General features: G+C 44.6%; 1 protein-coding gene across 1 annotated transcript in view; it reads left to right on the top strand.

Annotated features, from left to right (window-relative positions):
* The window catches only part of KCNN2 (potassium calcium-activated channel subfamily N member 2), a 264003-nt gene that overhangs the window by 178037 nt on the left and 58032 nt on the right, over positions 1 to 27934 (top strand). Inside the window, exon 4 of the mRNA XM_075324999.1 lies at positions 4599 to 4740. Coding sequence (XP_075181114.1) covers positions 4599 to 4740 — 142 coding nt within the window. The remainder of the gene's footprint in view (positions 1 to 4598; positions 4741 to 27934) is intronic.

Below are 27934 nucleotides of genomic sequence, written 5' to 3'. Positions count from 1 at the left end.
AGAAATTGGAGAAGAAAGGGAACGGCACATGATCCAAGGCACACCACATCCTCTGTAAAACATGGTGGAGGCAACGTGATGGCATGGGCATGCATAGCTTTCAATGGCACTGGGTCACTTGTGTTTATTGATGACATAACAGCAGACAAGAGTAGCCGGATGAATTCTGAAGTGTACCGGGATATACTTTCAGCCCAGATTCAGCCAAATGCCGCAAAGTTGATCGGACGGCGCTTCATAGTACAGATGGACAATGACCCCAAGCATACAGCCAAAGCTACCCAGGAGTTCATGAGTGCAAAAAAGTGGAACATTCTGCAATGGCCAAGTCAATCACCAGATCTTAACCCAATTGAGCATGCATCTCACTTGCTCAAATCCAGACTTAAGAATGAAAGACCCACAAACAAGCAAGACCTGAAGGCTGCAGCTGTAAAGGCCTGGCAAAGCATTAAGAAGGAGGAAACCCAGCGTTTGGTGATGTCCATGGGTTCCAGACTTAAGGCAGTGATTGCCTCCAAAGGATTCGCAACAAAATATTGAAAATAAAAATATTTTGTTTGGGTTTGGTTTATTTGTCCAATTACTTTTGACCTCCTAAAATGTGGAGTGTTTGTAAAGAAATGTGTACAATTCCTACAATTTCTATCAGATATTTTTGTTCAAACCTTCAAATTAAACGTTACAATCTGCACTTGAATTCTGTTGTAGAGGTTTCATTTCAAATCCAATGTGGTGGCATGCAGAGCCCAACTCGCAAAAATTGTGTCACTGTCCAAATATTTCTGGACCTAACTGTACATATATATTTATATATATATATATATATATATATATATATATATATAAATATAACAAAAATCATACATTAACTACACAATAAATTCTAGAATACCTGATGCGTTAGAATCGGGCTACCATTTAGTATTTAATAACAGACAAAAATTAGTGCACTGTTGTTACATTATGCAATACGGTTACAACACTGGAGTAACAACAGCATGATCAGATGTAGTGTGTAGCAAGAAATTTTTTTTTTAAAAAACCCGGCCTCTCTTCCCTGGAAGTGATCTGCATGTGGGCGAAGACCCGAACTGCCTATCAGTGACTTTAATTGAAGTTCAGGTCAAGTCTGGGTCCAAAAGGGAAATTTAAAAGAAGTTTAACTGGACCATCAGAACCTGAACTTCCACGAGTCCCCTCATCTCTAGTTGTCATGTGTGTCTCCATTCTAAAGTTCTCTCATTAATAAGTATACTATTTGTTTTATATCTAGAAAGTTTACATTTTTAACTTTAAAAAAATAATTAAAATCACCAGAATATGTCTTTTTTTTTTCCTTATTCTTCTATCCATATTTTGCACAGATAGGACATGTAACCAATCTGGTCTATCTGGCTGTTCACTTGTTCATGTTCTTTGGAGACCAAGTTTTCTGCAAATAGAAATAGTCATTTTTTTATCCTAGTCATGCATCAAACTCACTTATTCAAGGCTATGGGTTTGTGAAAAACTCAAAAAGCACGCTGATGGCATCCTAGTTGCATCTTAGGCCCCTTTCACACATCATTTTTTTGCCATCAGTCACAATCCGTTTTCTCCACGGATCGACTGATCCGTCGCAGATTGTGGCTAAACTGACCGACGGATGCGTTTTTCGACGGATCTAGCCGGGGGCTAAATAATAATTGGAGCATGCTCAGTAAAAAAAAAACGGAATCCATCAGCAATTACGTCATTTGACGGTTGACGATGGATCCTGCGCCCATAGGCTTCCATGCCACCAAATGACGGACGGCCACGGATCCGTCGCTGTCCGTTTTTTCAACATACACAAAAAACGTTACTGTGGACGTCGTCTCCGTCCGACGGACAAACAATTTTTGATGGATCCATCTAACGATGGATGAAACATGAGGCCATCCGTCGCTAATACAAGTCGATGAGAAAACAACGGATCCGTTTTTTTTTTCAAAATTCAACGGATCGTGACTGATGGCAAAAAACTGATGTGTGAAAAAGGCCTTTGTGCTGTTTTTCCCTTACAGCTTAATAAAAGCTTAAATGGGTTATCCGGCTTCTTTTGACTTTTTTTTTTTATTACCCTATTGGGCTACATTGGGACAGGTAAGTAGATAGAGACCACTTACCTGCCCTGCTGTCAGCCCCTCTCCCCCGGCTCAGAGTGGTCATGTGACCGCTCCTGCCGCGATTTTGCTGCTTCCGGTCATTTCATGTCAACATGGGCAGGGCCATGTTGACATGCAAATCTGGAACAGCATGTCGCCTTCCTGCTGGGCAGGTACAGTACGTGGAGTCCCCGCCCCCTTCCCTGCACCCTCCCACACATTCCCCCGCACCCCTTACTCTCCCCGCAACCTCCCCCTGTACTGCTGTGGGGTCCGTGACCTGGGAGAGGGGCCTGGCGGCGGCTGCCGTGGTGTCAGCTCCAGCACCGGGCCCCCTGCTCAGGATCGCACATTCAAATGTACCGGCATCACAGATAACAGATGCCAGTACATTTGAAAGTGCTGATGAGAAGGAGCGCTGCTTCTCATCACTGCCCGTGCAGTCTGTGCTCTCTTCAGCACAGCGGTGATGTTACTACTGTGCTGATATGGCCAGAGCACAGACAGCGCGCGAACGTGCAGGAGCGGCGGGGACCGAGGACTGGTGAGTATGCACTCCCTACATGTGTTCCCTATGGGGATTGGGGATGGGGGATGGGGGGGGTCGGTGCAGAGCCCTGTCTGTGTGCGGTGCAGAGCCATGTCTGTGCGCGTGCGGTGCAGAGCCATATGTGTGCACGTGCGGTGCAGAGCCATATGTGTGCGGTGCAGAGCCATATGTGTGCGCGTGCCGTGCAGAGCCATATGTGCGCGTGCGGTACAGAGCCATATGTGTGCGCGTGCGGTGCAGAGCCACATGTGTGCACGTGCGGTGCAGAGCCATATGCGTGCGGTGCAGAGCCATATGTGTGCGCGTGCGGTGCAGAGCCATATGTGTGCGCGTGCGGTGCAGAGCCATATGTGTGCACGTGCGGTGCAGAGCCATATGTGTGCGGTGCAGAGCCATATGTGTGCGCGTGTGGTGCAGAGACATATGTGTGCACGTGCGGTGCAGAGACATATGTGTGCACGTGCGGTGCAGAGCCATATGTGTGCGTGTGCGGTGCAGAGCCATATGTGTGCGGTGTAGAGCCATATGTGTGCGTGTGCGGTGCAGAGCCATATGTGTGCAGTGCAGAGCCATATGTGTGCGGTGCAGAGCCATATGTGTGCGGTGCAGAGCCATATGTGTGCGTGTGTGGTGCAGAGCCATATGTGTGCGGTGCAGAGCCATATGTGTGCGTGTGCGGTGCAGAGCCATATGTGTGCGGTGCAGAGCCATATGTGTGCGGTGCAGAGCCATATGTGTGCGGTGCAGAGCCATATGTGTGCGTGTGCGGTGCAGAGCCATATGTGTGCGGTGCAGAGCCCGATGTGGGGCTGTTATTTGCAATGCTGTAGTGATAACAGGTCAGTGCTGAGGCTCAATACTGACAGGGAATGTGTGTGCAGGGGGCGAGGTTGGACACTGGGGTGGGCGGTGCCAGCTCTGACTGAGGTTTTGCACAGGAAGTGGTCATGTTTGCTGGAGCTGAATGTAAAAAAGAAGCTGCAGAGAATAAAGGGTGAATTCAAGAGGAACAAAAGTTAGAAAACAAAAAATAACAATGTAGGGGTGTTTTATATGACAATACAGCACAGATTAGCTTAACAAAAAATTTTGAGTTTATGTCGGACAACTCCTTTAAATCGAATCTATTAGCAGATTTTTGCTATGTCATCTGACAGCACCACGAGAGCCCCTGATTTTAGTGATCTATCACTTAGTATACTGTGTGCAGTGGTTATCATAGAGTCACCGTTTTCGCTCCTGCAGATCTAGCAGAGCCCAGTTCTGGAGCTGTGTATAACCCGAGCACACCACAGCTTTCTGTGTACATTGTATAGTGACAGAGATCTGTTAATCAGTGCTGTGGGGCATGGTTGGACTCCCCTGCACATGCCAAATTGTTTTGTCATGATACTCTCTTGCTGATTAAACGCTAATTGTACTGAAACAGAGAACACAGCCCAGTAAGTGACACATTACTGTAATCAGGGACTCTGCTCTTACATTATGGTGCTCTCAGTTTACATGGCAAAAGCCAACGGACAGATTCCCTTTATGAAACTCTACATTTTTATTTTTTTTTTTTGCTTACTATAAATCTGATGAAACAATGATTAAAATCTCAGATGAAAATCTGTCTTTTTCTTTTGTGTAGAAGAAAAATAACCAACATCTAAATGAGGCCTTACAAAATCAGTAGTAATTACCTTTTTGAATTTCCTGTCGCTCGGAACTTGTACATACTGAACAGTTCTTCGGTCCCCCATTGGTTATTTAAGCTGTTCCATCAATAATATGTCATTTCGATGAATTACTATTGCAGCCCAATCATTGACTGTAGCAGTGACAGTAAGGTTGACTCGTCCTTGAAGTGATCAATACCTTAATGGCAGTGACTATAAGGAACTTGTATTCATTTGTCTGTTTTCTACTTCTTGCAGATATCATGACCAACAGGATGTCACTAGTAACTTTCTCGGAGCAATGTGGTTAATTTCAATCACTTTTCTATCAATTGGATATGGTGACATGGTACCAAACACGTACTGTGGAAAAGGAGTGTGCTTACTCACAGGAATTATGGTAAGAAGACATTTAATCGCTATGACTTTTCTTGAACTTCTGTGAACATTGATGAAACATTGATGAATGAGATTGGTTGTTCTCTTTTCCCGTATAGCTGTTTTAACGCATGGCATCAAATTGCTGAAGAGCTCTGAAAATAACCATATGGCTCATGGGACATGGCATGTTATGTTCTCTTTTGTAGGCATGGTATTTATAGTGTTTTATAGTTGTATGAGTATCTTATGGCTCCTATAGATTACAGCTTAAACAACCACTTTTCATAATATTTCTTAGGACATTGATATGGAGATGGAGAACTGGTCTTTTTGAGCAAGAACCACGAGTTTTGCCAAGCTATAGCAGCATTTTAGTGGGGAAATGTTTGAGGCTAAGGCCATTAACATTTTCTTGGCATCATTTTCATGTTTCTAAATCTGTTGTTAATATCGAGTTTGTCTTAAGATTCAGCATTCATAAAACAGTTTAATGAAATCTGTAATGCACTAGTCGTGTGAGCTGAACACCTTCCATGGAGTGCTATTGCTCCATTGAGTTGTCATGTTTGTCCGACACATAGCGTGACAGATGCACATAGACCAACGACTGTCTGGCACACAGCAAAATACATGTCAGTCAACGGGGATGGTAAAGGAGACGAGGACCCTGATGATAGGGAACAGGGTATGGGTCACCTCCTGACACTAACCTGTGTCTTGTCCCTGCGCTCCCCCAACATCCCTATATGAGTTCTACCCCTCGTCACCATCACGTGCCTAGTCCCTTATTGTACCTCCACTCTCTCTGAATAATGCTAAGGCCGGTAAGTATGCTAGACGTCATTACTATGGTAACGGCACTTAGGGGAAGGAGGACAAACAGGGGGACATAGACAAAATGATAAACAAACAGTCTTCCCTGCTGTAGCCAGACACCAAGGCTGCAGCTGACTAGAATCCAAAAGGTAGCACTGCAACAGCTAAGCTCCAGCAGCATAACACCAGCTGCTTCAAGAAAACGTCCTCACATTACCATGTTTTTTTCCATCCGAGAAAATGGTCCGATTATACTAGTAGGTAGGGGAAACTCATAGGGCTGGTACAGGCCCCCTCCCTCCCCTGCCTATATCCTCAACATCGACATCTGGCGCACGTGTCTTCCCCCCTATACACCCGCCCAACCACTTTTAAGTGGCTATTCCTCTCTTGACTGCACTGACAGTTTTTTTAGAAATTGACTAATAAAGATTGATATTTTAAAATAGGAATTTTTCATGGTTTTGTTTCCGATTATACTAATCAGACTTTGAACTGAGTTTGATCAGTGTTTGATCAAAAAAGGATCCTTTCTTTTTCTTGGATGTGGAGAAGAATTTTAAAATAATTCTCCATTTTCTCCATCCTGTCTGTTCGTGAAAACCAGACTCCACTCGGATGTCATCTCATAGACTTGAATCGCTGAGTGCGATCTGATTTACAGACGCAAATCGTGCTTGATGTGATCTTTCTCCTCGAACCACATGGTCCAAGGAAAAAATTGTAAATGTACTCTGCCTCTTCAATAGCATTGGTCTGAGTGGGCTCCGATGTTTTCCTTCAACAAACTCAGACCACAAATTAAAATACGGTCGTGTATATATACTATATATATATATATATATATATATATATATATATATATATATATATATACTAGAAGGTGGCCCAATTCTAACGCATCAGGTATTCTAGAATTTACGTATTGTGTAGTTAATGTATGATTTTTGGTATAGATATAGATGTTGTTGTGTGTAGTTGCCAAGTGTTTGTGTAGGGCACTGTAAATGTTCTGGGTGTTGTCTGAGTGTGGGGGGGGTGTGAGAGCAGTGTTGTGTGTTGCGTTTGTGGAGCGCTGTGTGTCTGCAGCATTGTGTATGTGTGGTGCTGTGTGTGTTGCGCGGTTTGTGTGGGTGTGGCTGTGGGGTGCGTGTGTGTGTTTTGGGGGGAGGAATGTTTTGTGCAATGTGTGTGTGTTGCGCGGTATGTGCGTATATTTGTGTATGCCGCGGTGTTTGGGTGTTGTGTGTGTGTGCGGCGTTGTCTGTGTGTGTGTGGGTGTCTGTGTAGGGCGGTGTTTGTGGTTCCCAGTGTGTGTGTGGTGTGTTGTGCGCGTGTGGCGGCGTGTGTGTGTTTTGGGGTGAGGTGTGCACCCCCATCGTGCTCCATCCCCCATGCTGCACACCCCCCATCGTGCTCCTTCCCCCATGCTGCGCATCCCCATCGTGCTCCATCCCCCATTCTGTGCACCCCCATCGTGCTCCTTCCCCCATGCTGCGCATCCCCATCGTGCTCCATCCCCCATGCTGTGCACCCCCCATTGTGCTCCATCCCCCATGCTCCGCACCCCCCATTGTGCTCCATCCCCCATGCTGCGCGCCCCCCATCGTGCTCCATCCCCCATGCTGCGCACCCCCTATTGTGCTCCATCCCCCATGTTGCGCACCCCCCATCGTGCTCCATCCCCCATGCTGCGCACCCCCCATCGTGCTCCATCCCCCATGCTGCGCACCCCCCATCGTGCTCCATCCCCCATGCTGCACACCCCCCATCGTGCTCCATCCCCCATGCTGCGCACCCCCCATCATGCTCCATCCGACATGCTGCGCACCCCCCATCGTGCTCCATCCCCCATGCTGCGCACCCCCCATCGTGCTCCATCCCCCATGCTGCGCACCCCCCATCATGCTCCATCCCCCATGCTGCACACCCCCCATCGTGCTCCATCCTCCATGCTGCACACCCCCCATCGTGCTCCATCCTCCATGCTGCGCACCCCCCATCGTGCTCCATCCCCCACCCCCCATCGTGCTCCATCCCCCATGCTGCGCACCCCCCCATTGTGCTCCATCTCCCATGCTGCACACCCCCCATCGTGCTCCATCCTCCATGCTGCACACCCCCCATCGTGCTCCATCCTCCATGCTGCGCACCCCCCATCGTGCTCCATCCCCCACCCCCCATCGTGCTCCATCCCCCATGCTGCGCACCCCCCCATTGTGCTCCATCTCCCATGCTGCACACCCCCCATCGTGCTCCATCCTCCATGCTGCACACCCCCCATCGTGATCCATCCCCCATGCTGCACACCCTATCGTGCTCCATCCCCCATGCTGCGCACCCCCCATCGTGCTCCATCTCCCATGCTGCACACCCCCCATCGTGCTCCATCCTCCATGCTGCACACACCCTATTGTGCTCAATCTCCCATGCTATAATAGTCCTCTTATTATACTCAGAGAGGAGTATAATAGGAGGACTATAATAGGAGGAGTAGTCCTGGGGAAAGAGGAGTATAATGGGAGGAGTGGTCCTGGGGAAAGAGGAGTATAATGGGAGGAGTGGTCCTGGGGAAAGAGGAGTATAATGGGAGGAGTAGTTCTGGGGGAGAGGTGTATAGGTGCCCAACGTGTGCCCAACGTGTGCCGGGGCGGGGCCGAGCGGGCTAACGTGTGCCGGGTGCAGGGCCGAGCGGGCCACCGGGGGCAGGGCCAAGCAGGTCGCCGGGTGTGGGGCCGAGCGGGTCGCCGGGGGCGGGGCCGAGCGGGCCAACATGTGCTGGAGGCGGGACCGAGCGGGCCAACGTGTGCCGGGGGGCGGGGCCAAGCGGGCCGCCGGGGCCGGGCCGAGCTTACCAACATGTGCCAGGGGCGGGGCCGAGCGGGCGAGGCGTCAGCGTATGCCGGCTCCCTGCACATGTGTACCGGGAGCCGGTGTACGCTGGTAACCATGATACACATCGGGTAACTAAGGGAAGCGCTTCCTATAGTTACCCGATGTGTATCATGGCTTCCAGCGTACACCGGCTCCGTCACGATCCCAGCATCGCAAAGTTATGTCTGCTGGGGGCGGGGCCGAGCGTGCCAACGTGTGCCGGGGGCGGGACCGAGCGGTCGAGGCGTCAGCGTATGCCGGCTCCCTGCACATGTGTACCGGGAGCCGGTGTACGCTGGAGCGGGCGATGCTTGTGGAGGGCCGAGGCGAGCGGCCAATCTATTTGGGGGGCGGGGCCAGGCCGAGGCGAGCGGCCAATCCAAGGGGGGGCGGGGCCAGGCCGAAACCTGCGGCCAATCCGACAGTTGTCACTGTAACGACACAATTTTGGAGCAAGACAGACAGACAGGCAGAATAAGGCAATTATATATATAGATACATATATATTATAGCTTTATATAAGTTCTGAGTTCTAGGGAACAATACTTGTAAATGGTGGAGCTCTATGGAGCCATTGTAAGGCACCATAACATATAGCTGGGATAATTTAGGAAAGCCTGCACTTGCAGGGAGTTTGACCCGATGTCCCTTGAGGTCCCTTCCAACTTAACCATTCTATGATTCGAAGATGGCTTTCCAAAGGTTCCATAGTTTGTACTGGCACTGTGCGCAAGGGAATGGGATCTTTTAGTCATTTCAACTATTTTGGGTAGAGGGTTAAATCTTTAGCAAGCAATATAAAATAATTCTACCAACCAAGTCTTGCAAAAAGTTCAAGTTAAATTGTATTTTAACCTATTTGACACAGATACATTTATCAATACTGCGAAAGAGTTGTTATCAAACGAGAACAAAATTCAAAGTACCGTGTTCATCATATAAAGAATCCTATAAAATAGCGGGTTAATTTAAAGACATGTAAAAAATATCAGAAGCGGAATAAAATGTTGAATGAGGATAGACATTTTTCTGCAATCCATTGATAGATTCTAATTAGTCTGATCTCATATTATGGCAGTTTTCATTTTATTATAACAGCATATGCAGGTATTATAGTCTTTAGGTTTAGTGCTTTTATTATAGCATTCTTCACAGATATAAGTTCAGAAAATTAGCATTTTAGAAAAATTAACAATGTACCTGTCAAACAGTACATGAGGTGTGAGACCATGTGGAGTATTGCCACCACCCACTGAACACATGAAATGTGCCCGTACATCGCTCACTGGCAGCTGACACATGGCAGCTGTGGGAGCAACTCCTTACACTTTATACTCAGTTTATCCCAGCTATGCAGGATAGGAAATAGTTTCAGGCACACTGATTGTCAATCTTTACAAATCAAACAGCAAGGAAATGTTATTGTCAGCCACGAATGAAGCATTAAGAGAAGAGACTGTCCCATGGTATAAAGTTTACTAGACACGGCTGTGTGATGAGAGGTAGAGGCGTTGATGGTAAAAGCAGAAGGAGATAATACTTGTCCAAGTGTCACTAGATATTTACACGTCCCAGATCTGCATTTCATATTACAACCTTATCTTATTTCCTCCGTCATTCAAGTTGCTTTAGAACCTGTAAACTCTCTGGACTGTAAAACCACTCAACATGTCTATCTACAAACAACCCGCAGACAGCTCCGAGCTCCAGATTTCATCACTCATATACTGAAGGGCATAGAAAATCATCAAGGCAAGACAGTACAAAGTACAACACAGGGATGACCAAGCAACAAAGTATCTGACTTACAGCCCCCGCGAGCATCTGTTTGAAATATCTGCAGACTCCAGAATGTTAGAGAGCAATATAATAGCTGACAATAGAAATATATAAATGAGGAAAATAAAGAATTATTTACCATAAATATTGCAGATGTCATTCTACTGCCATCTATTCCTTCTTTTTAATCTTCCTTTTGCAAATTTTCTACTGCCCTGCCATTATCTTCAACTTTTTCTCTATCTCCGTTTATATTTCTCTGTTTATCTCATTGTCTGTGTATCTCTTTAACAGTGTCTCCTACTTCCATCCTTTCCTTTTTCTCCTCCCACTTATCTCTTTCATGACATCCTCTTTTTTTCCTTCTCACCTTGTAACTTCTTTACTTTTCTTCATTCCCTTCTTTCCTTCTTTTTTTTTCTTCTTTTCAGCTTTTTACATCCTTTGACGCTCCTTCTCTCTTTTTTTCCTTTTTTCTTTCTCCCGTACTTTCTTTGATCCTTATCATGTTTTTGTTAAAGGGAACCTGTCAGGTGCAATATGCACCCAGAACCACGAGCAGTTCTGGGTGCATATTGCTAATCCTTGCCTAACTGTCCCTGTATACACTAGCATAGATAAAGAGATCTTTAGAAAAAGTATTTCTAAAGATCTTTTACCGTATGCTAATGAGCGAGGGGACTAGTCCCCTGGGCGTTAGTTCTCCTGGCTAGTCGCCCCCATTAGCATGTAAGTACGCCCCTGTGGGTGTGCTAACATACTAATGAATACTCAGTGTCACAGGATGATCTTACCTCTCTGCTGCCATCGCGTCCGACGCGGGATTTCAGCTCAGTGCGCATGACCCCGGAGTTTTGGTCATGCGCACTACTTCAGTTTGAAGCCTGGACGCGTACACCCGGCTTCATAGTGTGCATGACCCAAACTGCAGGGTCATGCGCACAGAGCCGAAATCCCTAATCAGGCAGTGATTGCGGCGTAAAGGTGAGTGAGATCATCCTGTGACGCTGCGTATTCATTAGCATGTTAGCACGCCCACAGAGGCGTTAGGCAGGGATTAGTAATATACACCCAGAACTGCTTGTGGTTCTACATGCATATTTCACCTGACTAGTTCCTTTTAAAGGGGTTGTCCCAATACCTGTAATATCCTTTACCAATATCTATCTTTCAGCTTTAACAACTTTTTTAGTTTGCTTTATTAAAAAACACCCTAGTGTTATCCCTATACTCCACAGGATACAGTGGCATGCAAAAGTTTGAGCACCCCTGGTCAAGTTTACTAATATTCTGAACAATTAATTAAGTTGAAGATGAAATTATCTGCAAAAGCCATAAAGTTAAGGATAACACATATCCTCTGCATTTTAGACAAAAAAAAAATATATATTTTACATTTTTAAATTCACAACAAAAAATAAAGTTGGCCAATGCAAAATATTGGGTACCCTGCATGGTTAGTACCCTGCAGCACCCCCTTTGGCAAGTATCAAAGCTTGTAAATGTTTTTTGTAGCCAGCCAAGAGTCTTTCAATTCTTGTTTGAGGGATTTTCATGCTTTCTTCCTTAGAAAAGTCTTCTTGTTCTGTAAGATTCCTGGGTCCTCTTGCATGCACTGCTCTTTTGCGGTCTAATGATGTTCAGATCAGGGGACTGTGAGGGCCATTGTAAAACCTTCAGCTTGTACCTTTTGACATAGGCTAATGTGGATTTTGAATTGTGTTTAGGATCCTTATCCATTTGTAGAAGTCATCCTCTTTTCAACTCTAGCTTTTTTACAGATGGTGTTATGTTTGCTTGAAGAATTTGTTAAACTTTAATTGAATCCATTCTTCCCTCTACCCGTGAAATGTTCCCAGTGCCATTGGATAGAACACAACCCAAAGCATGAGTAATCCACCCCCATGCTTAATGGTTGGCGAGATGGTCTTGTCATGACATTCTGTCTCCTTTTTTTCCCAAATATTTGGTTTGATCATTGTGGCCAAGGAGTTCTATTTATCAGTTAACACGACTTGTTTCCAAAATACATCAGTCTTGTTTAGATGTTATTTTGCATACTTCTGATGCTATATTTTATGGTTAGGACGCAGGAGAGGTTTTCTTCAGATGATTCTTCCATGAAGGCCATTTTTCTGTAGGTGTCTCTGAACAGTAGAACAATGTACCACAACTCCAGAGTTGGCTAAATCTTCCTGAAGGACTTTTGCAGTGAAGTGAAGGTTCTGATTTGCCACTCTAGCAATCCCACGAGCAGCTCTCCCAGAAATTTTGCTTGGTTTTCCAAACCTTATCCTGACCTCCACTGTTTCTGTAAGTGCCATTTCTGAATTACTTTTCAAACTGAGGAAAGGGCAACTTGAAAACGCTTTGCTATTTTCTTCTAGTTTTCTTCTGCTTTGTGGGCCTTCACCATTTTGATTTTCAGAGTGCTAGGCAGCTGCTTTGAAAAACCCATGGCTGTTGTTTTATTTGCGCAAGGTTAGAGGAAGCTGGGTTTTTATAAAGCTGTGAAATTTGCATCACCTGCCCTTTCCTAACTATGATCATGAACAAGCCACAAACCTAACAGGCTAATTAAGGTCTGAAAAGATAGTCAAAGTTATCTGAGCACACAAATCTCCAAGGGTGTTCAAACTTTTGCATTGGCCCATTTTCATTTTTGTAGTTTTCAAAATGTTAAAGATGAAAATATTTTTTTTTTGTTGTTACCTAAAATATGAAGGAAATGTGTCATTTTTAACTTTATGCCTTTTAGAGATCATTTCATTTTCAACTTGATTAACTGTTCACAATAACAGTAATTTTGACCAGTGGTGCTCAAACGTCTGCATAGCACTGTATATCACACACCCAGAAAAAGGAGATCATCAGGAGCGCAGCACTGAAGTCACATATCACACCTTCTTTTACTGATGTCCTCTAAGGAATTCCTGTTTCAGGGGGGTGATGGAGAAGTGATTATAGCTTCCGGCATCTTTAGTTGCAGCTACCACACTTCTGTCACTGCTGCCTTAGTCGCTGCTTTTGATACCACTGCCACTTTCTTAGAAACGCAACCTCATCAGGGTGCAGTGATAGAACCAGGGTGAGTGACAACAGCGCTTCCCAACAGATTTTGTAATCGTCCTGAAATGAAACACCATCACTGGCTGATCAGTAGAAGCCAGGTAAATGACATCAATCCAACTCCTTGTGATGATTCCATTCAGGAAGGTAAAAAAAAAAAAGCTATTGGGCAGCGCTGATGTCAGTCACCTTGCTTCTATCACCACCACCTTATGACAATCCTTTTGTCTAAAATGAAATGACACAGGAAGTAAAAAAATAAAGGCTCATATAGTGTCCAGTCTAGATTCACAAGTCTGCAGCGACTGTATGTGCATTGTGTGCTGTGAGGATTCGCCAGTGTCAGACCCGGGAACGGCGGATCTCATAGCTGAGTATGTGATATGCATACTCCCGGTCATATTACAACTAGATGTGCGCGGTTTTCCTCTTTGTAAGTGTAAATACCAAGGCGACGCCCATCTAGTCGGATTCTGGCTGGGAGTATGCATATCACAAATTTGTGGCCACATGTCTGCCACTCCTGGCTCTCACACTGGCGAATCCTCACAGTGCACTTCAGTGTGGGGATTTACAAGTCTGCAGTCACATAGAGTGACACATACAGTGACTGCAGACTTGTGGATTTAGATCTTCAAAAATAGATATTTATGAAGGGCATTATAGGTACAAACCTTTTTAAAAAAAAGGCATTCCCAGCAAAAGATGTATCTTCTATTCCTTTCTGTGATGTAGTATAGGTGCATTCAAATAATAATCGCCATCTTCCTCAGTTCCCAGTGCCGATCTGCTCTCTTCTTTCAAATCAGACTTGCATGATCGCACAGGGATTTATGTGTGTAATGGAAATCGCTTTCACAATGTAAACCTATGAAGCCTTTGTTCTGGGCCTTCATGGGCTTATATTGCTGGATGTAGCAGTGCCCCATACTGCAGTCCTTGTGTGAATTGGCAAAGCAGATCTCTCATGTGACCAGAAGGTGACTGAAGTGACACTTGAAACAAGTGAAGCCTCTGATCGGTAAATATTCTAATGCACCTTCCCTACATCACATACATATTTATAAAAAAATAGGGGATAAAAATTTTGATGGGAGTTTTTTTACCCCTTCACTGCCGGTTGATTTTCGTTTTAATTTTATCCTCCCCTTCCTCCAGGAGCCGTAACGTTTTATTTTTCCGTCAGTATAGCCATATGAGAACTTGTTTATTGTAGGGTAAGTTGTACTTTGAACGACCTCATTCATTCTGCCTCATATTGTAATGGAAAATAGAAAACAAATTCCACGTGCAGTGAAATTGCAAAAAAAAAGTGCCATTGCACAATAGTTATTTTTTTTTTTTTTTTTTTTATTTACCATGTTCATTATTTTGAAAAACTGACCTGGCATTAGGATTCCCCAGCTCATTACAAGTTTGCAGATACCAAATATGTATAGTTTTACCTTTATCTAAGTGGTGAAAAAAATTTCAGAAGTTTGTCAAAAAAATGAATTGCGCTTTGCTTTGTCGCCATTTTCCAAGACCAGATCAGTAGACATGTGCGGATTCCCGCAGTAACGGGACAGACACAGTCAAGAACGTACCAGTACGTTCTTGGTCGTGAAAGGGTTAAATAAACATCCCACAGTTTTTCTGTCTTATTATTAAAGCCCAATTGAATTCATTCTGCTATTTTATATTTTTTTACAATATATAATATATGCATAGTCTTAAAAATATATATATATATATATATATATATATATATATATATATAAATAGTAAATATATGAAAAATACTGTTTGTTCAAAACGTCTTGATAAAAGTGTATGGCAGAAATGCTACTTAAAATTCATATATTCAATGTCTGTATATATCTTGACGCACACATTGTGCTGCTGTTCTCTTTAGTGTATGCATTGCAGACGCCGCACTTTGCACCTGTTCACATTTCGCTTCATTTATATTCTTTCTCTTGATGTTTTCTCTGTTCGATTATTTTGTCTGGAGATTATACTGAATAGTACTTTTACAATGTATATAGAGTGGTTTATAAACTCCCTCTAGAGTAGAGAATTCCTGAATTTATTTTTACAATACCACAGTATGTAAATTTGGAAGACAAAAAAAGTAAATAGAAGATAAAGCCTATAAAATGGTACTTAAAAACATGCATGACCTTGTTAAATTATAGGTTGTACTTGATAGGGGTTGTCCACTACTTTGACATTGATGGCCTATCCTTAGGATAGGTCATCAATGTCTGATCAGCCGAGGTCCGACAGGCTACACTCCTGCCGATCAGCTAATCTACGTCACGGCGGCAACAGCAGGTGGCTGGAAATGCTCAGTTCCGTGCTGTTCCATCTTCATTCTAAGCATAATGGAAGTCAGTGGGAAACTCGAGCATTTTTCCGGAAGACAGAAAAATTCACCCTCTCCGAGCGTGGAGTCGATCACTCGCAAGATACTCGATCGTGTACCGAGCACTCTCGAGCACCCTGATGCTCAATCGATTTTCAAGCTGTGTCGAGCACGCTTGTTCATCACTAGTGGTCACATGAATGATCTATAACTAAGGGTCAATATGTAGTTTATGATAGCAAAAATGCTAAACTATATTGAAGGTCTTTACATACTTGTTTACAAGCTATAAAGAAGTATTTTTCTTTTCAGACTGGATTGAAATAGGGAAAGGATTAAGCAGCGGTAGATTATCTGGTGGAGACAGTTGTAGCATCATTGAGTAAGACCATGTGCCAGTGAGGAGTGAAGCTTGGAGTGATTCTGAGTATTGCGTATAATTGTTCCAAAGGGCCCATTTATACTGGTTGATAATTGAGGAATGGTCATTCCTTGTACTCTCACTTTCTAAGTACGCTTACCCGACGAACACTTACAACTCTCGTATGTCAGGTGAGTCTTGTGAATTGAGTATTTTTAGAATGAATGATTAGTCCAGGAGGATAAAGAAGCAGATTTCTCTCATATTCTACAACGTTGCTTATTGTTATGTGTGCTATTGATTTAAGAAATACAAATTAAAATGATGGAACTTGAAAGCTCTTTAGGTTGATTACCTCACATTTCTGGAATACCACTTGTGGGTAACTAAAACATTTATCGCTCTAGGAATTGGGAGATTTAAGAACAATCTTGAGCCATATAAATGTTTTTGAAAGCAATTATGTTCAATACCAGACAAGGATGTTAATTGTTTGGATTGCGTTAGTCACTAAGAAACCTTACAAATGTCTCAAAGGAACATATAAATGTATCCGTAGTGTTGTCATTTGGGAATATAAAGGCTTTCTTTTATTTATTCTTCTTTTTCTTTATAAATCTCTTTTATATTTTTTATCTTCATCATTAAGAATAGCGAAACAAGTTAAAATATTTGCCCTGATTTATTAAGCAGTTTTTGACGGATATCTGGTGCAAAACTGAAATGTTGCATCAATCTTCCAGTGCATTCCGGTAATCCGGCAATTCCTTACAGCTGTAAATTTTTCCTTGTGTGCTATGTCCATTAAGGGGCACTCACCTCTAAATCAAAGTGTTGCATCTTAAGGCCACTTTACACACAGAGATAAATCTTTGGCAGATCTGTGGTTGCAGTGAAATCATGGACATATTGTTCCATTTGTACACAGCCACAAACCTGGCACTAATTGTCCACAATTTCACTGCAACCACAGATCTGCCGCAGATTTATCTCTGTGTGTAAATTGGCCTTTACTCCAAGTATACACTTCATCAAGACCAGATTATAAAATACCAGTGTTGATTAATTGAGGCCATAACATTGAAGTAAGGCTGGAGTCACACTTGCGTGTGACTCGTGTGAGGATCACATCTCATCGCTGTGACCAGCCGGTGGCTGTCCTGACAGGAGCATGTCAGCTCCATGTACTTCTATGCAGCTGTATGCTTCGGTGAGGAAAGCTGCCTGCCAGTCCGGGCGATGTGATGCGATCCTCACCCGAGTCACATGCAAGTGTGACTCCAGCCAAAAGAATATAATCTTACTAGAACCTCTAAAGAAATGTGGTCAAATGTGTGTTGAGATTCTATTGGTGACAGGTGGAGATGTTTTGTATATATCTAGTTGCTATTTGTAATGGAAAATAGCTGATTCAGTAGGAGCCGTATTGGGGCCAAAAAGGGAGCCCTAGCATAAAAAGCACATTACCCTCCCAGAATACAGGGCACATTCAATCATTGACTGATCAGATTTCATTGTGTCAGTCTACTATTATGAATAGTGACCTTTAATCTGCTATGCTTAGTCACCTCACTGATTCAGTAGTTTATTAAAAGTATGAGAGGTCTGTGAACGCAGTTCTAGCATATTGAAGGGCACTGCTACTTTTGCCAAACGTGTTTTAAGGCAATGTCATTGTGTTCTGCTTCTCCATCCTCGCACTCATACACCTGAAGACCCTTTATATTCCATACGTTTATGTAAAAAGTAATTCATAATAGCAACATCACAAATATAAAACGGTATTTCACCTTGCCTTTGTTTCTTCTTGATTTCTTTCACTTTGCCTGTGTTTCTTCTTTTTCTGCACAATTCATAAAAAGTATGTAGAATACTAAACCTATAGACATAGTTGAAAAAATGTTATAACTTTTTGAGTTTTCACTCCAGTTTGAATCAGTTTCTCTGAAATGGGTGGAATTGGGAAGGAGCCGGGGAGAGACAGAGAGTGGATATGCCCACCTGTCCTATTCATCAAAATGTGCCATTGGTCTGTACAGCAAAAGTGCTATGCCAGTCTGTGTGGAGTAACATTTTTGGCATAGTGTACAGTGGCACACGCTACTTAGAAGATGCACCAAAGTTCTTGCGTGGTGTTTGCCTCTTAATCAATTCAGCACCTATTATTTCAGCAAGACTGGTGTATCCTGGTTTCTGATAGTTTATCAATCCAAATCTCCTGGGTCAAATAGTACTGCTTGTGTAAATGGGGTAGCCCCACCTTAGCAAGTGATATTTTGCTGATTGCTAGAGGTCTCACATCCCAAGGTCAGGGCTCTGAAGTACTTTATTTATATTCAACACAAGCAATCAATGGAGCTGTGGTTTGCAGAACCTCAATCAAATGGGGCACTCTGGAGCCTCTGGGACAGCAGTGGTGAAACGGTGGGGGTCCCTGGACTCAGCAAATTTTAACTATTCTGTGTGATTGTGATAACTTGCTATGTCAAAACATACCGTAAAAATCTTTTCTCTGAGCCAATTGAATAAGTCAGTCAATTTTTTAACATACTTAAAAGCCATTAGTATCTACATCTCCAATATTCTTAGGTGGTATTTATCAGGCTTTGATAAAATTTAAAAATCAAAGTACATTCAGAATTCTGTTACCCATACACTTTCACAAAATGTATGCTTATGTCAGCCTAATGTGCATGTGTTCTCAATGGGGAGAGAGCAGTAGGATGCTACTAGACTCCACTACGGGAAGCTTAGAAACTTAAAGGGAACCTGTCACCACTTTTTTGGCCTATAAGCTGTGGCCACCACCACCGGGCTCTTATGTACAGCATTCTAACATGCTGTATATAAGAGCCCAGGCTGCTGTAAGAACATAAAAAACACTTTTTAATACTTACCTAAAGGTCACGTGGTTGACCATATGGGCGTCTCTGTTGTCCGTTGCTGCCTCTTTCGGCTATCTTCGTTTTCCATCTTCTGAAGCCGTGCTGCATGACGCGTCCAAAGTCATACACACTCGCCGGGATTCAGGTCCTGAGCAGGGCAGATCAAAGTATTGTAGTACGCCTGCGCAGGACCAGCGAGTGGGTATGACGTAGCCGCGTCATGCACACAAACTTCAGAGAGAGGACGAAGATGGCCGAAAGAGGCGGTGTCGGCACCGGACAACGGAGACGCCCATAAGGCCCACAGTGCGATCGTTAGGTAAGTATTATAAAGTGTTTTTATGTTCTCACAGCAGCCTTATATACAGTGCCTACAAGTAGTATTCAACCCCCTGCAGATTTAGCAGGTTTGATAAGAAGCAAATAAGTTAGAGCCTGCAAACTTCAAACAAGAGCAGGATTTATTAACAGATGCATAAATCTTACAAAACAACAAGTTATGTTGCTCAGTTAAATTTTAATAAATTTTCAACATAAAAATGTGGGTCAATTATTATTCAACCCCTAGGTTTAATATTTTGTGGAATAACCCTTGTTTGCAATTACAGCTAATAATCGTCTTTTATAAGACCTGATCAGGCCGGCACAGGTCTCTGGAGTTATCTTGGCCCACTCCTCCATGCAGATCTTCTCCAAGTTATCTAGGTTCTTTGGGTGTCTCATGTGGACTTTAATCTTGAGCTCCTTCCACAAGTTTTCAATTGGGTTAAGGTCAGGAGACTGACTAGGCCACTGCAACACCTTGACTTTTTCCCTCTTGAACCAGGCCTTGGTTTTCTTGGCTGTGTGCTTTGGGTTGTTGTCTTGTTGGAAGATGAAATGACGACCCATCTTAAGATCCTTGATGGAGGAGCGGAGGTTCTCGGCCAAAATCTCCAGGTAGGCCGTGCTATCCATTTTCCCATGGATGCAGACCAGATGGCCAGGCCCCTTGGCTGAGAAACAGCCCCACAGCATGATGCTGCCACCACCATGCTTGACTGTAGGGATGGTATTCTTGGGGTCGTATGCAGTGCCATCCAGTCTCCAAACGTCACGTGTGTGGTTGGCACCAAAGATCTCGATCTTGGTCTCATCAGACCAGAGAACCTTGAACCAGTCTGTCTCAGAGTCCTCCAAGTGATCATGAGAAAACTGTAGATGAGCCTTGACATGACGCTTTGAAAGTAAAGGTACCTTACGGGCTCATCTGGAACGGAGACCATTGCGGTGGAGTACGTTACTTATGGTATTGACTGAAACCAATGTACCCACTGCCATGAGATCTTCCCGAAGCTCCTTCCTTGTTGTCCTTGGGTTAGCCTTGACTCTTCGGACAAGCCTGGCCTCGGCACGGGTGGAAACTTTCAAAGGCTGTCCAGGCCGTGGAAGGCTAACAGTAGTTCCATAAGCCTTCCACTTCCGGATGATGCTCCCAACAGTGGAGACAGGTAGGCCCAACTCCTTGGAAAGGGTTTTGTACCCCTTGCCAGCCTTGTGACCCTCCACGATCTTGTCTCTGATGGCCTTGGAATGCTCCTTTGTCTTTCCCATGTTGACCAAGTATGAGTGCTGTTCACAAGTTTGGGGAGGGTCTTAATTAGTCAAAAAAGGCTGCAAAAAGAGATAATTAATCCAAACATGTGAAGCTCATTGTTCTTTGTGCCTAAAATACTTCTTAATACTTTAGGGGAACCAAACAGAATTCTTGTGGTTTGAGGGGTTGAATAATAAATGACCCTAAATTTCACAATTTAAAAAAAAAATAAAAAAAGAAATAACATTCTTGTTTGCTGCAGTGCATTTCACACTTCCAGGCTGATCTACAGTCCAAATGTCACAATGCCAAGTTAATTCCGAATGTGTAAACCTGCTAAATCTGCAGGGGGTTGAATACTACTTGTAGGCACTGTACTCTTATATACTACATGTTAGATTACTGTATATAAGAGCCCGGTGGTGCTGGTGGCCGCAGCTTATACGAAAAAAAGTGGTGACAGGTTCCCTTTAATGATGGCAGATAAATTATTCAGTAGAAGCTGAATAAGGCTAAGAACGCACTTTGCGTTTCCACCTGCGTTTCAGCTGCTTTTTAGGTTTGTTTTAAGAAGCACCTTTTTCATGCCAAAAGGCATGCGTTTTGATTTTCCAGCAAAGTCAATGGAAAATGATGATTTTCAGACCGCACTTCGCGTTTCTAAACGCTGCGTTTCATTTGCATATTTTGTGGCAAAAACCGTGCGTTCAAAGAAGCAGCATGTCAATTGTTTTTGCCATTTTGGGTGCGTTTTGCAAACATTGAAGTCAATGAGAAATGGCAAAAACCAAGAATCTTCAAATTTCCTGCTTTTTACCTGCTTTTTTGGTGCAGAAAACATGCGTTTTGGACTTCAAAAACGCATGTTTTTCTGACATTAAAATAATGGAATATTATGTCCCTTTACACACACACACATAGTTCGACAATTAAAATAAAGAAAATTATGTTTTTTTTGTAGCATTAAATATTATATAACCGCTCTAATTTCATTAACTATAACTTTTTTCCATATTAATTCCAAAATTATCCTAAGTTTTCCTTTTTTTCTATTTTTTCATTCTGTTTTACTATTTAATCTTTATTTAGCAGTGTCTTGATGTTCAAAACGCATCAGTCAAAACGCGGGTGAAAAAGCAGGTAAAAAGCGCTGAAAACGCATCTTAAAAGTGGTAAATACGCATGCGTTTTCATCACTAAAGTTCTGAAAAAGGCAACTTTGGTCAAATCAATTAAGCCCAAAACGTGCGTTTAGAACTGCAAGTAGAAGAACGCAAAGTGCGTTCTTAGCCTAAAGGCCACTTTACACGCTGCGATATCGGTACGATATCGCTAGTGTGGGTACCCGCCCCCATCGGTTGTGCGACACGGGCAAATCGCTGCCCGTGTCACACAACATCGCCCGGACCTGTCACACTACTTACCTGTACTGCGACGTCACTGTGACCGGCGAACCGCCTCCTTTCTAAGGGGACGGTCCATGCGGCATCACAGCGACGTCACTAAGTGGTCGCCCAATCAAAGCAGAGGGGCGGAGATGAGCGGGACGTAACATCCCGCCCACCTTCTTCCTTCCGCATTGCGGGCGGCGGCAGGTAAGGTGAGGTTCCTCGTTCCTGCGGCGTCACACGGAGCGATGTGTGCTGGCGCAGCAACGAGGAACTACATCACTAGCTGCAGCAGCAACGATATTTGAGAAGGGACCCCCATGTCACCGATGAGCGATTTTGAACGTTTTTGCGACGATTCAAAATTGCTCATAGGTGTCACACACAACGACATCGCTAATGTGGCTGGATGTGCGTCACAAATTCCGTGACCCCCAATAACATCGTATTAGCGATTGTCGTAGCGTGTAAAGCGGCCTTTAGTCTTTTTTTTTTTTTTTTTTTTTTTAAATACCATAATGGTTGCTGCAGACAGACTGAGGAGTTTTTCATTACAGTCTAGCATCTAAAAAAAACAAAAAACCTCTGGCTGCATTCCTTATTATTAAAGTCCCCATATACCTTGCATTAGTTCATTGCGCCTGCAGATGGAAGCCACCTACATCTATCACACACTTTAGATGCCGCAGTCATTATTGATCAAGGCATGCAAGTGGTTAAGTGATGGCCATCACCTTTATTGATGTCTCATCAGTGCCCGATAGTCAGGGCTGTTAGTAGCAATCTGAGCATCAGGAATGTGCAGTGTATTCTACCTCTCAAGTGCCACCATAAAATGACTGCACATCAGAGGTCCCCTCAGCAGCTGAGACACTGCACAAGAGAAAATGAATGACTCTTCATTCACATAATACATTTGTAATTAACTGCTAAAATCTTACAAGAAAGCAAAGGACCCGGATGATGCACAAAAATGTGTAAAATGCCTTAAAACCACACAGCTTGTATTGCATTAATATTTAACTACAGATTTAGAACAAACCTTTGGCCTCAGTTTTTTTGCCACAAAACTTGTTTGTATAAAATTATCGTTAAATTGTTTTAATCTTTTTTTGTGCCTTTACTTATTTGCACTACATAAAACACTTATAATAATAATAATGTGACGGTTCTCACAATCAGCGCTGTCAGCTGTGCCTGTGGTCACATGAATCGGGGCAGTGGTTTTCATTGAGTACGGTGTTTACACAGACCAGCGGCCAGCAATGGTACCAGTCTCTGACACTTATGGCTGCATTTTAAAGAAGCTGAATGAGATAATGGTACAAGGCCTTGTACACACGCTGCGGTTTTTGATGCGTTTTGTTTTTGTTATATTTTTCAAAATCTGCACCAAAATCTGCATACCTCTTCTGATGCCAGCAAAGTCTATGAGATTTCTGAAGTTCTGTGCCAACGTTTTTTTCTTTGCTGATTTGGTTCAGATTTTGATGCAGAAAAAAATCTGCAGCATGTCAATTGTTAAGGCATTTTTTCTTGCGTTTTTTAGCCCTTCTAGACATTGACGTCACTAATAAAATGCACAGAAAAAAAACCACACGTAAACTTGATGCTTTTTTTGGTGTGTTTTTCTGCCAGAAGGTGCAGATTTGATGCAGAAAATTGCTGTACCAAATCTTCAGCATGTGTGATATCACAACATACAATGTGCTTAATACGGCTGCTGTAGACCCACAAAGATGTGTCCATGAAGATTTGGCATCAAAGAGGTGTTTATGTCCTGCGCTGCCAAAAATGCCCATGGAAATTCCAGAAGGGAACCAGAAATGTGGATATAAGGAGGTTGTAATACTTATATATGTTCTGAGGATTTCGATAGCGTAGGGCAATGACAATCAGAGACGAGTTCTTGGTACAAGATATTTTATAATATGTAACCACGGATACACAACGGAAAACACAGCAGTACAAATACACACAATACTTTCCCAAAACGGAGCGAAGGGAATTCCCGGGGCCACGCACCGGACTCCCCCAGGGAGACCACCAGAGCGAACCCCTATACAGGGACTGTCCGGCAATCACCCCGGAAGGCCTAAATGCGCAGCAGCCGGGACACAAGGGGCAAATGGTAAAAGTCCAGGAGTGTCCGTACGGGATGAATGTCCAGAGTGGTTACGAACCAGAGAGAACCGGGCAGAGTGCTAACCGAAGATGGCAGACGGAATCCGGGCACAACTTGAGAAACCGGGTAAGGTCCAGAGTCGGTCGGTCGGTAGTCTTTAGGAGGATCCAAAGGCTAACAGGATTAGCAGCAGCAAAGCAGGAGCACACAGCAAGCAGTATACTCAGGCACTGGACTAGGTTTAGAGGCGGCCTTTTAAGCAGCTGGACAGGAAGTAGGGCAACAGAACAGTAAACTCCATGTTAACTGAGGGCAAGCTTTTTCAACAGAGAACTGGAAAACCCGGAAACCTGACATTACTCCCCCCCCCAGAGACGGCCTCAGGACGGATCAGGACCTGGCTTGTCCGGGAAACGTCGATGAAACTGAGCAATCTTCCGGGGTGCCCGAATGTTACCCACCGGTTCCCAGGAATCGTCCTCGGGGGCGTACCCCTGCCAACGTACCAGATACTGAAGCCGACGACGATGGAGCCGGGAGTCAATAATGTCCTCAACCACGAACTGCTCCTCGCCGTCGACCATCACAGGCGGAGGAGGAGGCACAACACGACCATGAAACGTATTAGGGGAAACGGGTTTGAGGAGAGACACATGAAAGACCGGGTGTACCTTTAGATGGTGCGGTAACCGTAGCCGACAGGCCACAGGGCTCACGATCCCGGTGATCTTAAACGGACCGATGAATTTTTGTCCCAGCTTCTGCGAAGGAACACCCAATCTCAGGTTTTTGGTGGATAACCATACAGAGTCCCCTACCTTGTACATGGGTGCCGGTTTCCGGTGAGTGTCTGCCGACCTCTTGTAACGCTCCTGGGCCGTAGCCACGGTGTCCTTTAGAACCTCCAGATTTTGTCGTATTTCTGTCAATCTGTCCTCCACCGCTGGCACCGAAACCGCAACCGGTGACCTAGGCAAAATAGTCGGATGGTAACCCAGGTTAGCGAAAAAGGGCGTTACCTTAGTGGAGCTGCTCTGAGTGTTGTTGTAGGAGAACTCCGCCAACGGAAGCATCTTCAACCAATCGTCTTGGAGATGGCTGACATAACAGCGAAGGTATTGTTCCAGGGTTTGATTTGTCCGCTCGGTTTGCCCATTTGTCTGAGGATGGTATGCAGAAGACAAACAGACATCAATCTGGAGTGCCGTACAAAACCCCTTCCAGAATCTAGACGTGAACTGCACGCCCCGATCGGAGATGATCTCGTCTGGTACCCCATGCAATCGGAATACGTTCTGGATAACCAAATCCACTGTCTCTGCGGCTGAGGGAAGACCGGTACACGGAATGAAGTGAGCAGCTTTAGTCAATCGATCCACCACCACTAAAATGGTATTATGCCCGCCTGAGACTGGCAACTCCACAATAAAATCCATGGAGATAGACCCCCAAGGGCGAGATGGCACGGGTAACGGTTGGAGGAGTCCCGTAGGAGCCACACGAGGGACCTTGCACCGGGCACAAACCACACATGAGTGGACATAGTCCTTCACGTCCTTTAAACAGGTAGGCCACCAGAAAAACCGGCTCAGAAATTCCTGCGTCTTCTGTACCCCCCTATGACCGGCCAACACGGAGTCATGAACCAACTTGAGAACCCGAAGTCTTACGGCCTCCGGGACATAAATGCGTCGCTCTCTCAACCACACACCATTCCGAAGAACAAGAGTTACATCATTCGGGGGGGCGGCAAGAAATACGTCACCATCATAGGCCAGCTTGATGTCCTTCCACAAGTCCTGGTCCTGGATTACTCCAACGAAATTGGCATCCGATAACACGGTCTGAGACGGGGTTCCAGGCACGGAGTCCACGGCGTGGATTCGGGACAAGGCATCGGCTTTCCCATTACGTGAACCTGGACGGTATGTAACGATAAAATTGAATTGGTTAAGAAATAGGCTCCAACGGGCTTGCCGTGGAGACAGGCACCTGGCAGACTTAAGAAATTCCAGATTACGATGATCCGTGAGTACTATCACTTGCTGTGCGGCTCCCTGTAAGTGGTGTCTCCACTCCTTGAAAGCGGAAATAATCGCCAATAATTCCTTGTCCGCAATGTCATAGTTCCTTTCTGCAGGGGACAACCGGCGGGAAAAGAAGGCACACGGATGCAAGAGACTCTTGTCCCCGGTCTTTTGAGACAGAATGGCCCCTAATGCATAGTCGGAAGCGTCAACCTCCACGATAAAGGGAAGTGCGGGATTCGGATGTACCAATATTGGCGCTGAGGTAAAACATACCTTGAGACGATGGAATGCTTCCTGGGCCTGGGCGGACCACACAAACTTCTGTCCTTTTTTGGTTAACAGAGTGATGGGACGAACAATCTCTGAAAAGTTACGGATAAAGCGTCGGTAAAAGTTGTCAAAACCGACAAAGCGTTGTACCTCTTTGATGTTTCCCGGTTCCGGCCAGTCGAGAATGGCTTGTATCTTGCTAGATTCCATGTTCAGTCCCTGAGGAGAGATGACATAACCTAAGAATTGTATTTGTGAGCAGTGGAACTCGCATTTCTCCAGTTTAATGTACAGATGGTTTTCCCTCAGACGGGTAAGTACGGTCTTAACGTGCTCCTGGTGTTCCTGTAAAGAATCAGAAAAGATTAGGATATCGTCCAGATAGATCACCATGAATTGGTCCATGATATCCCTAAAAATATCGTTAACTAGATGTTGAAATGTCGCGGGAGCGTTACAAAGTCCAAAAGGCATCACTAGGTACTCAAAATGTCCGTACCGACATCGGAACGCGGTCTTCCACTCGTCTCCGGGACGTATACGAAGCAGATTATATGCCCCACGGAGGTCTAATTTGGTGAATATTTTTGCCTGTTGGACCCTCTCCAATAGCTCAGGAATCAACGGTAACGGATACCGGTTCCGGATGGTTATCTTATTCAGTTCCCGATAGTCAATACAGGGTCTCAGAGTCCCCTCCTTTTTCACGAAAAAGATGGGTGCCCCTGCGGGTGAGGTAGACGGACGAATAAATCCCTTGGCTAGGCTTTCATCAATATACTCTTTTAGTGCTTCTAGCTCAGGTGCCGCCAACGGGTAGACATGACCAAACGGAATCTCCGCCCCTGGGAGTAAGTCTATGGGGCAATCATACGGTCTATGCGGGGGAAGCCGATCAGCTTTTCTTTTGTCGCATATATCAGCGAAGTCACGGTAAACCGGGGGTAAAACAGGTACCTGTACAGTGCCCTCCGTATTTGATGTTACTGGAACCGGAACAGTTGGACAAATGGTCGGACCACTCTGCGGTGGGAAGGATATTTCTTTGGTCTCCCAATCGATGACGGGATTTGTAGACCGTAGCCACGGAATACCTAAAATAATCGGAAAATGAGGAGAAGAAATTATCATGAAAACAAGGGTCCCCTGCTGATCTGGCTTCATCACGCATTCGAGCGGTACGGTTTCCCGATCCACTGGTCCAGAGATTAACGGAGATCCATCTACCGTCTCCATGGTAACCGGTGAGGATCTTTGCTGAGTCCGGATACCGTGTTTCCTGGCAAAGGAAGAGTCCATGAAATTTCCCCCTGCCCCAGAGTCTATCATTGCAGAGGTAGGAATTAGCTGTCCCTCCCAACGGATCTGAATGGGGAGTGAGCAATGGGTATATTTCCCCTCTGAGTCCTTCGGTGAGGTAGACATTACCGTCAAGGGAAACACCGCATCCAAGTGTCCACTTGCCTCAGAGATATCGGACTCTGCGTCCGTGTTGTCACACTCTGCCATGGCTGCCAATACCTTATTTGGGCGATTTGGACGTTTCGGGCAGTCGATCAAGAAATGGTCCGATTGACCGCAATAGAAACACAAACGCTCACGGAGCCGGTGTTCACGACGTTCGTTGGTCTCTCGTTTTTGCAGAGAGTCCACTTGCATAGGTACGTCCTCAGCCTCCCGTGGCGTCCTGAGA

Source organism: Anomaloglossus baeobatrachus, chromosome 1 (assembly GCF_048569485.1).
Source record: "Anomaloglossus baeobatrachus isolate aAnoBae1 chromosome 1, aAnoBae1.hap1, whole genome shotgun sequence".
NCBI classification, from domain to species: Eukaryota; Metazoa; Chordata; class Amphibia; order Anura; family Aromobatidae; genus Anomaloglossus; species Anomaloglossus baeobatrachus.
The sequence above is the reverse complement of the archived record's forward strand: the minus strand, read 5'-3'. Positions and strand labels throughout refer to the sequence as shown.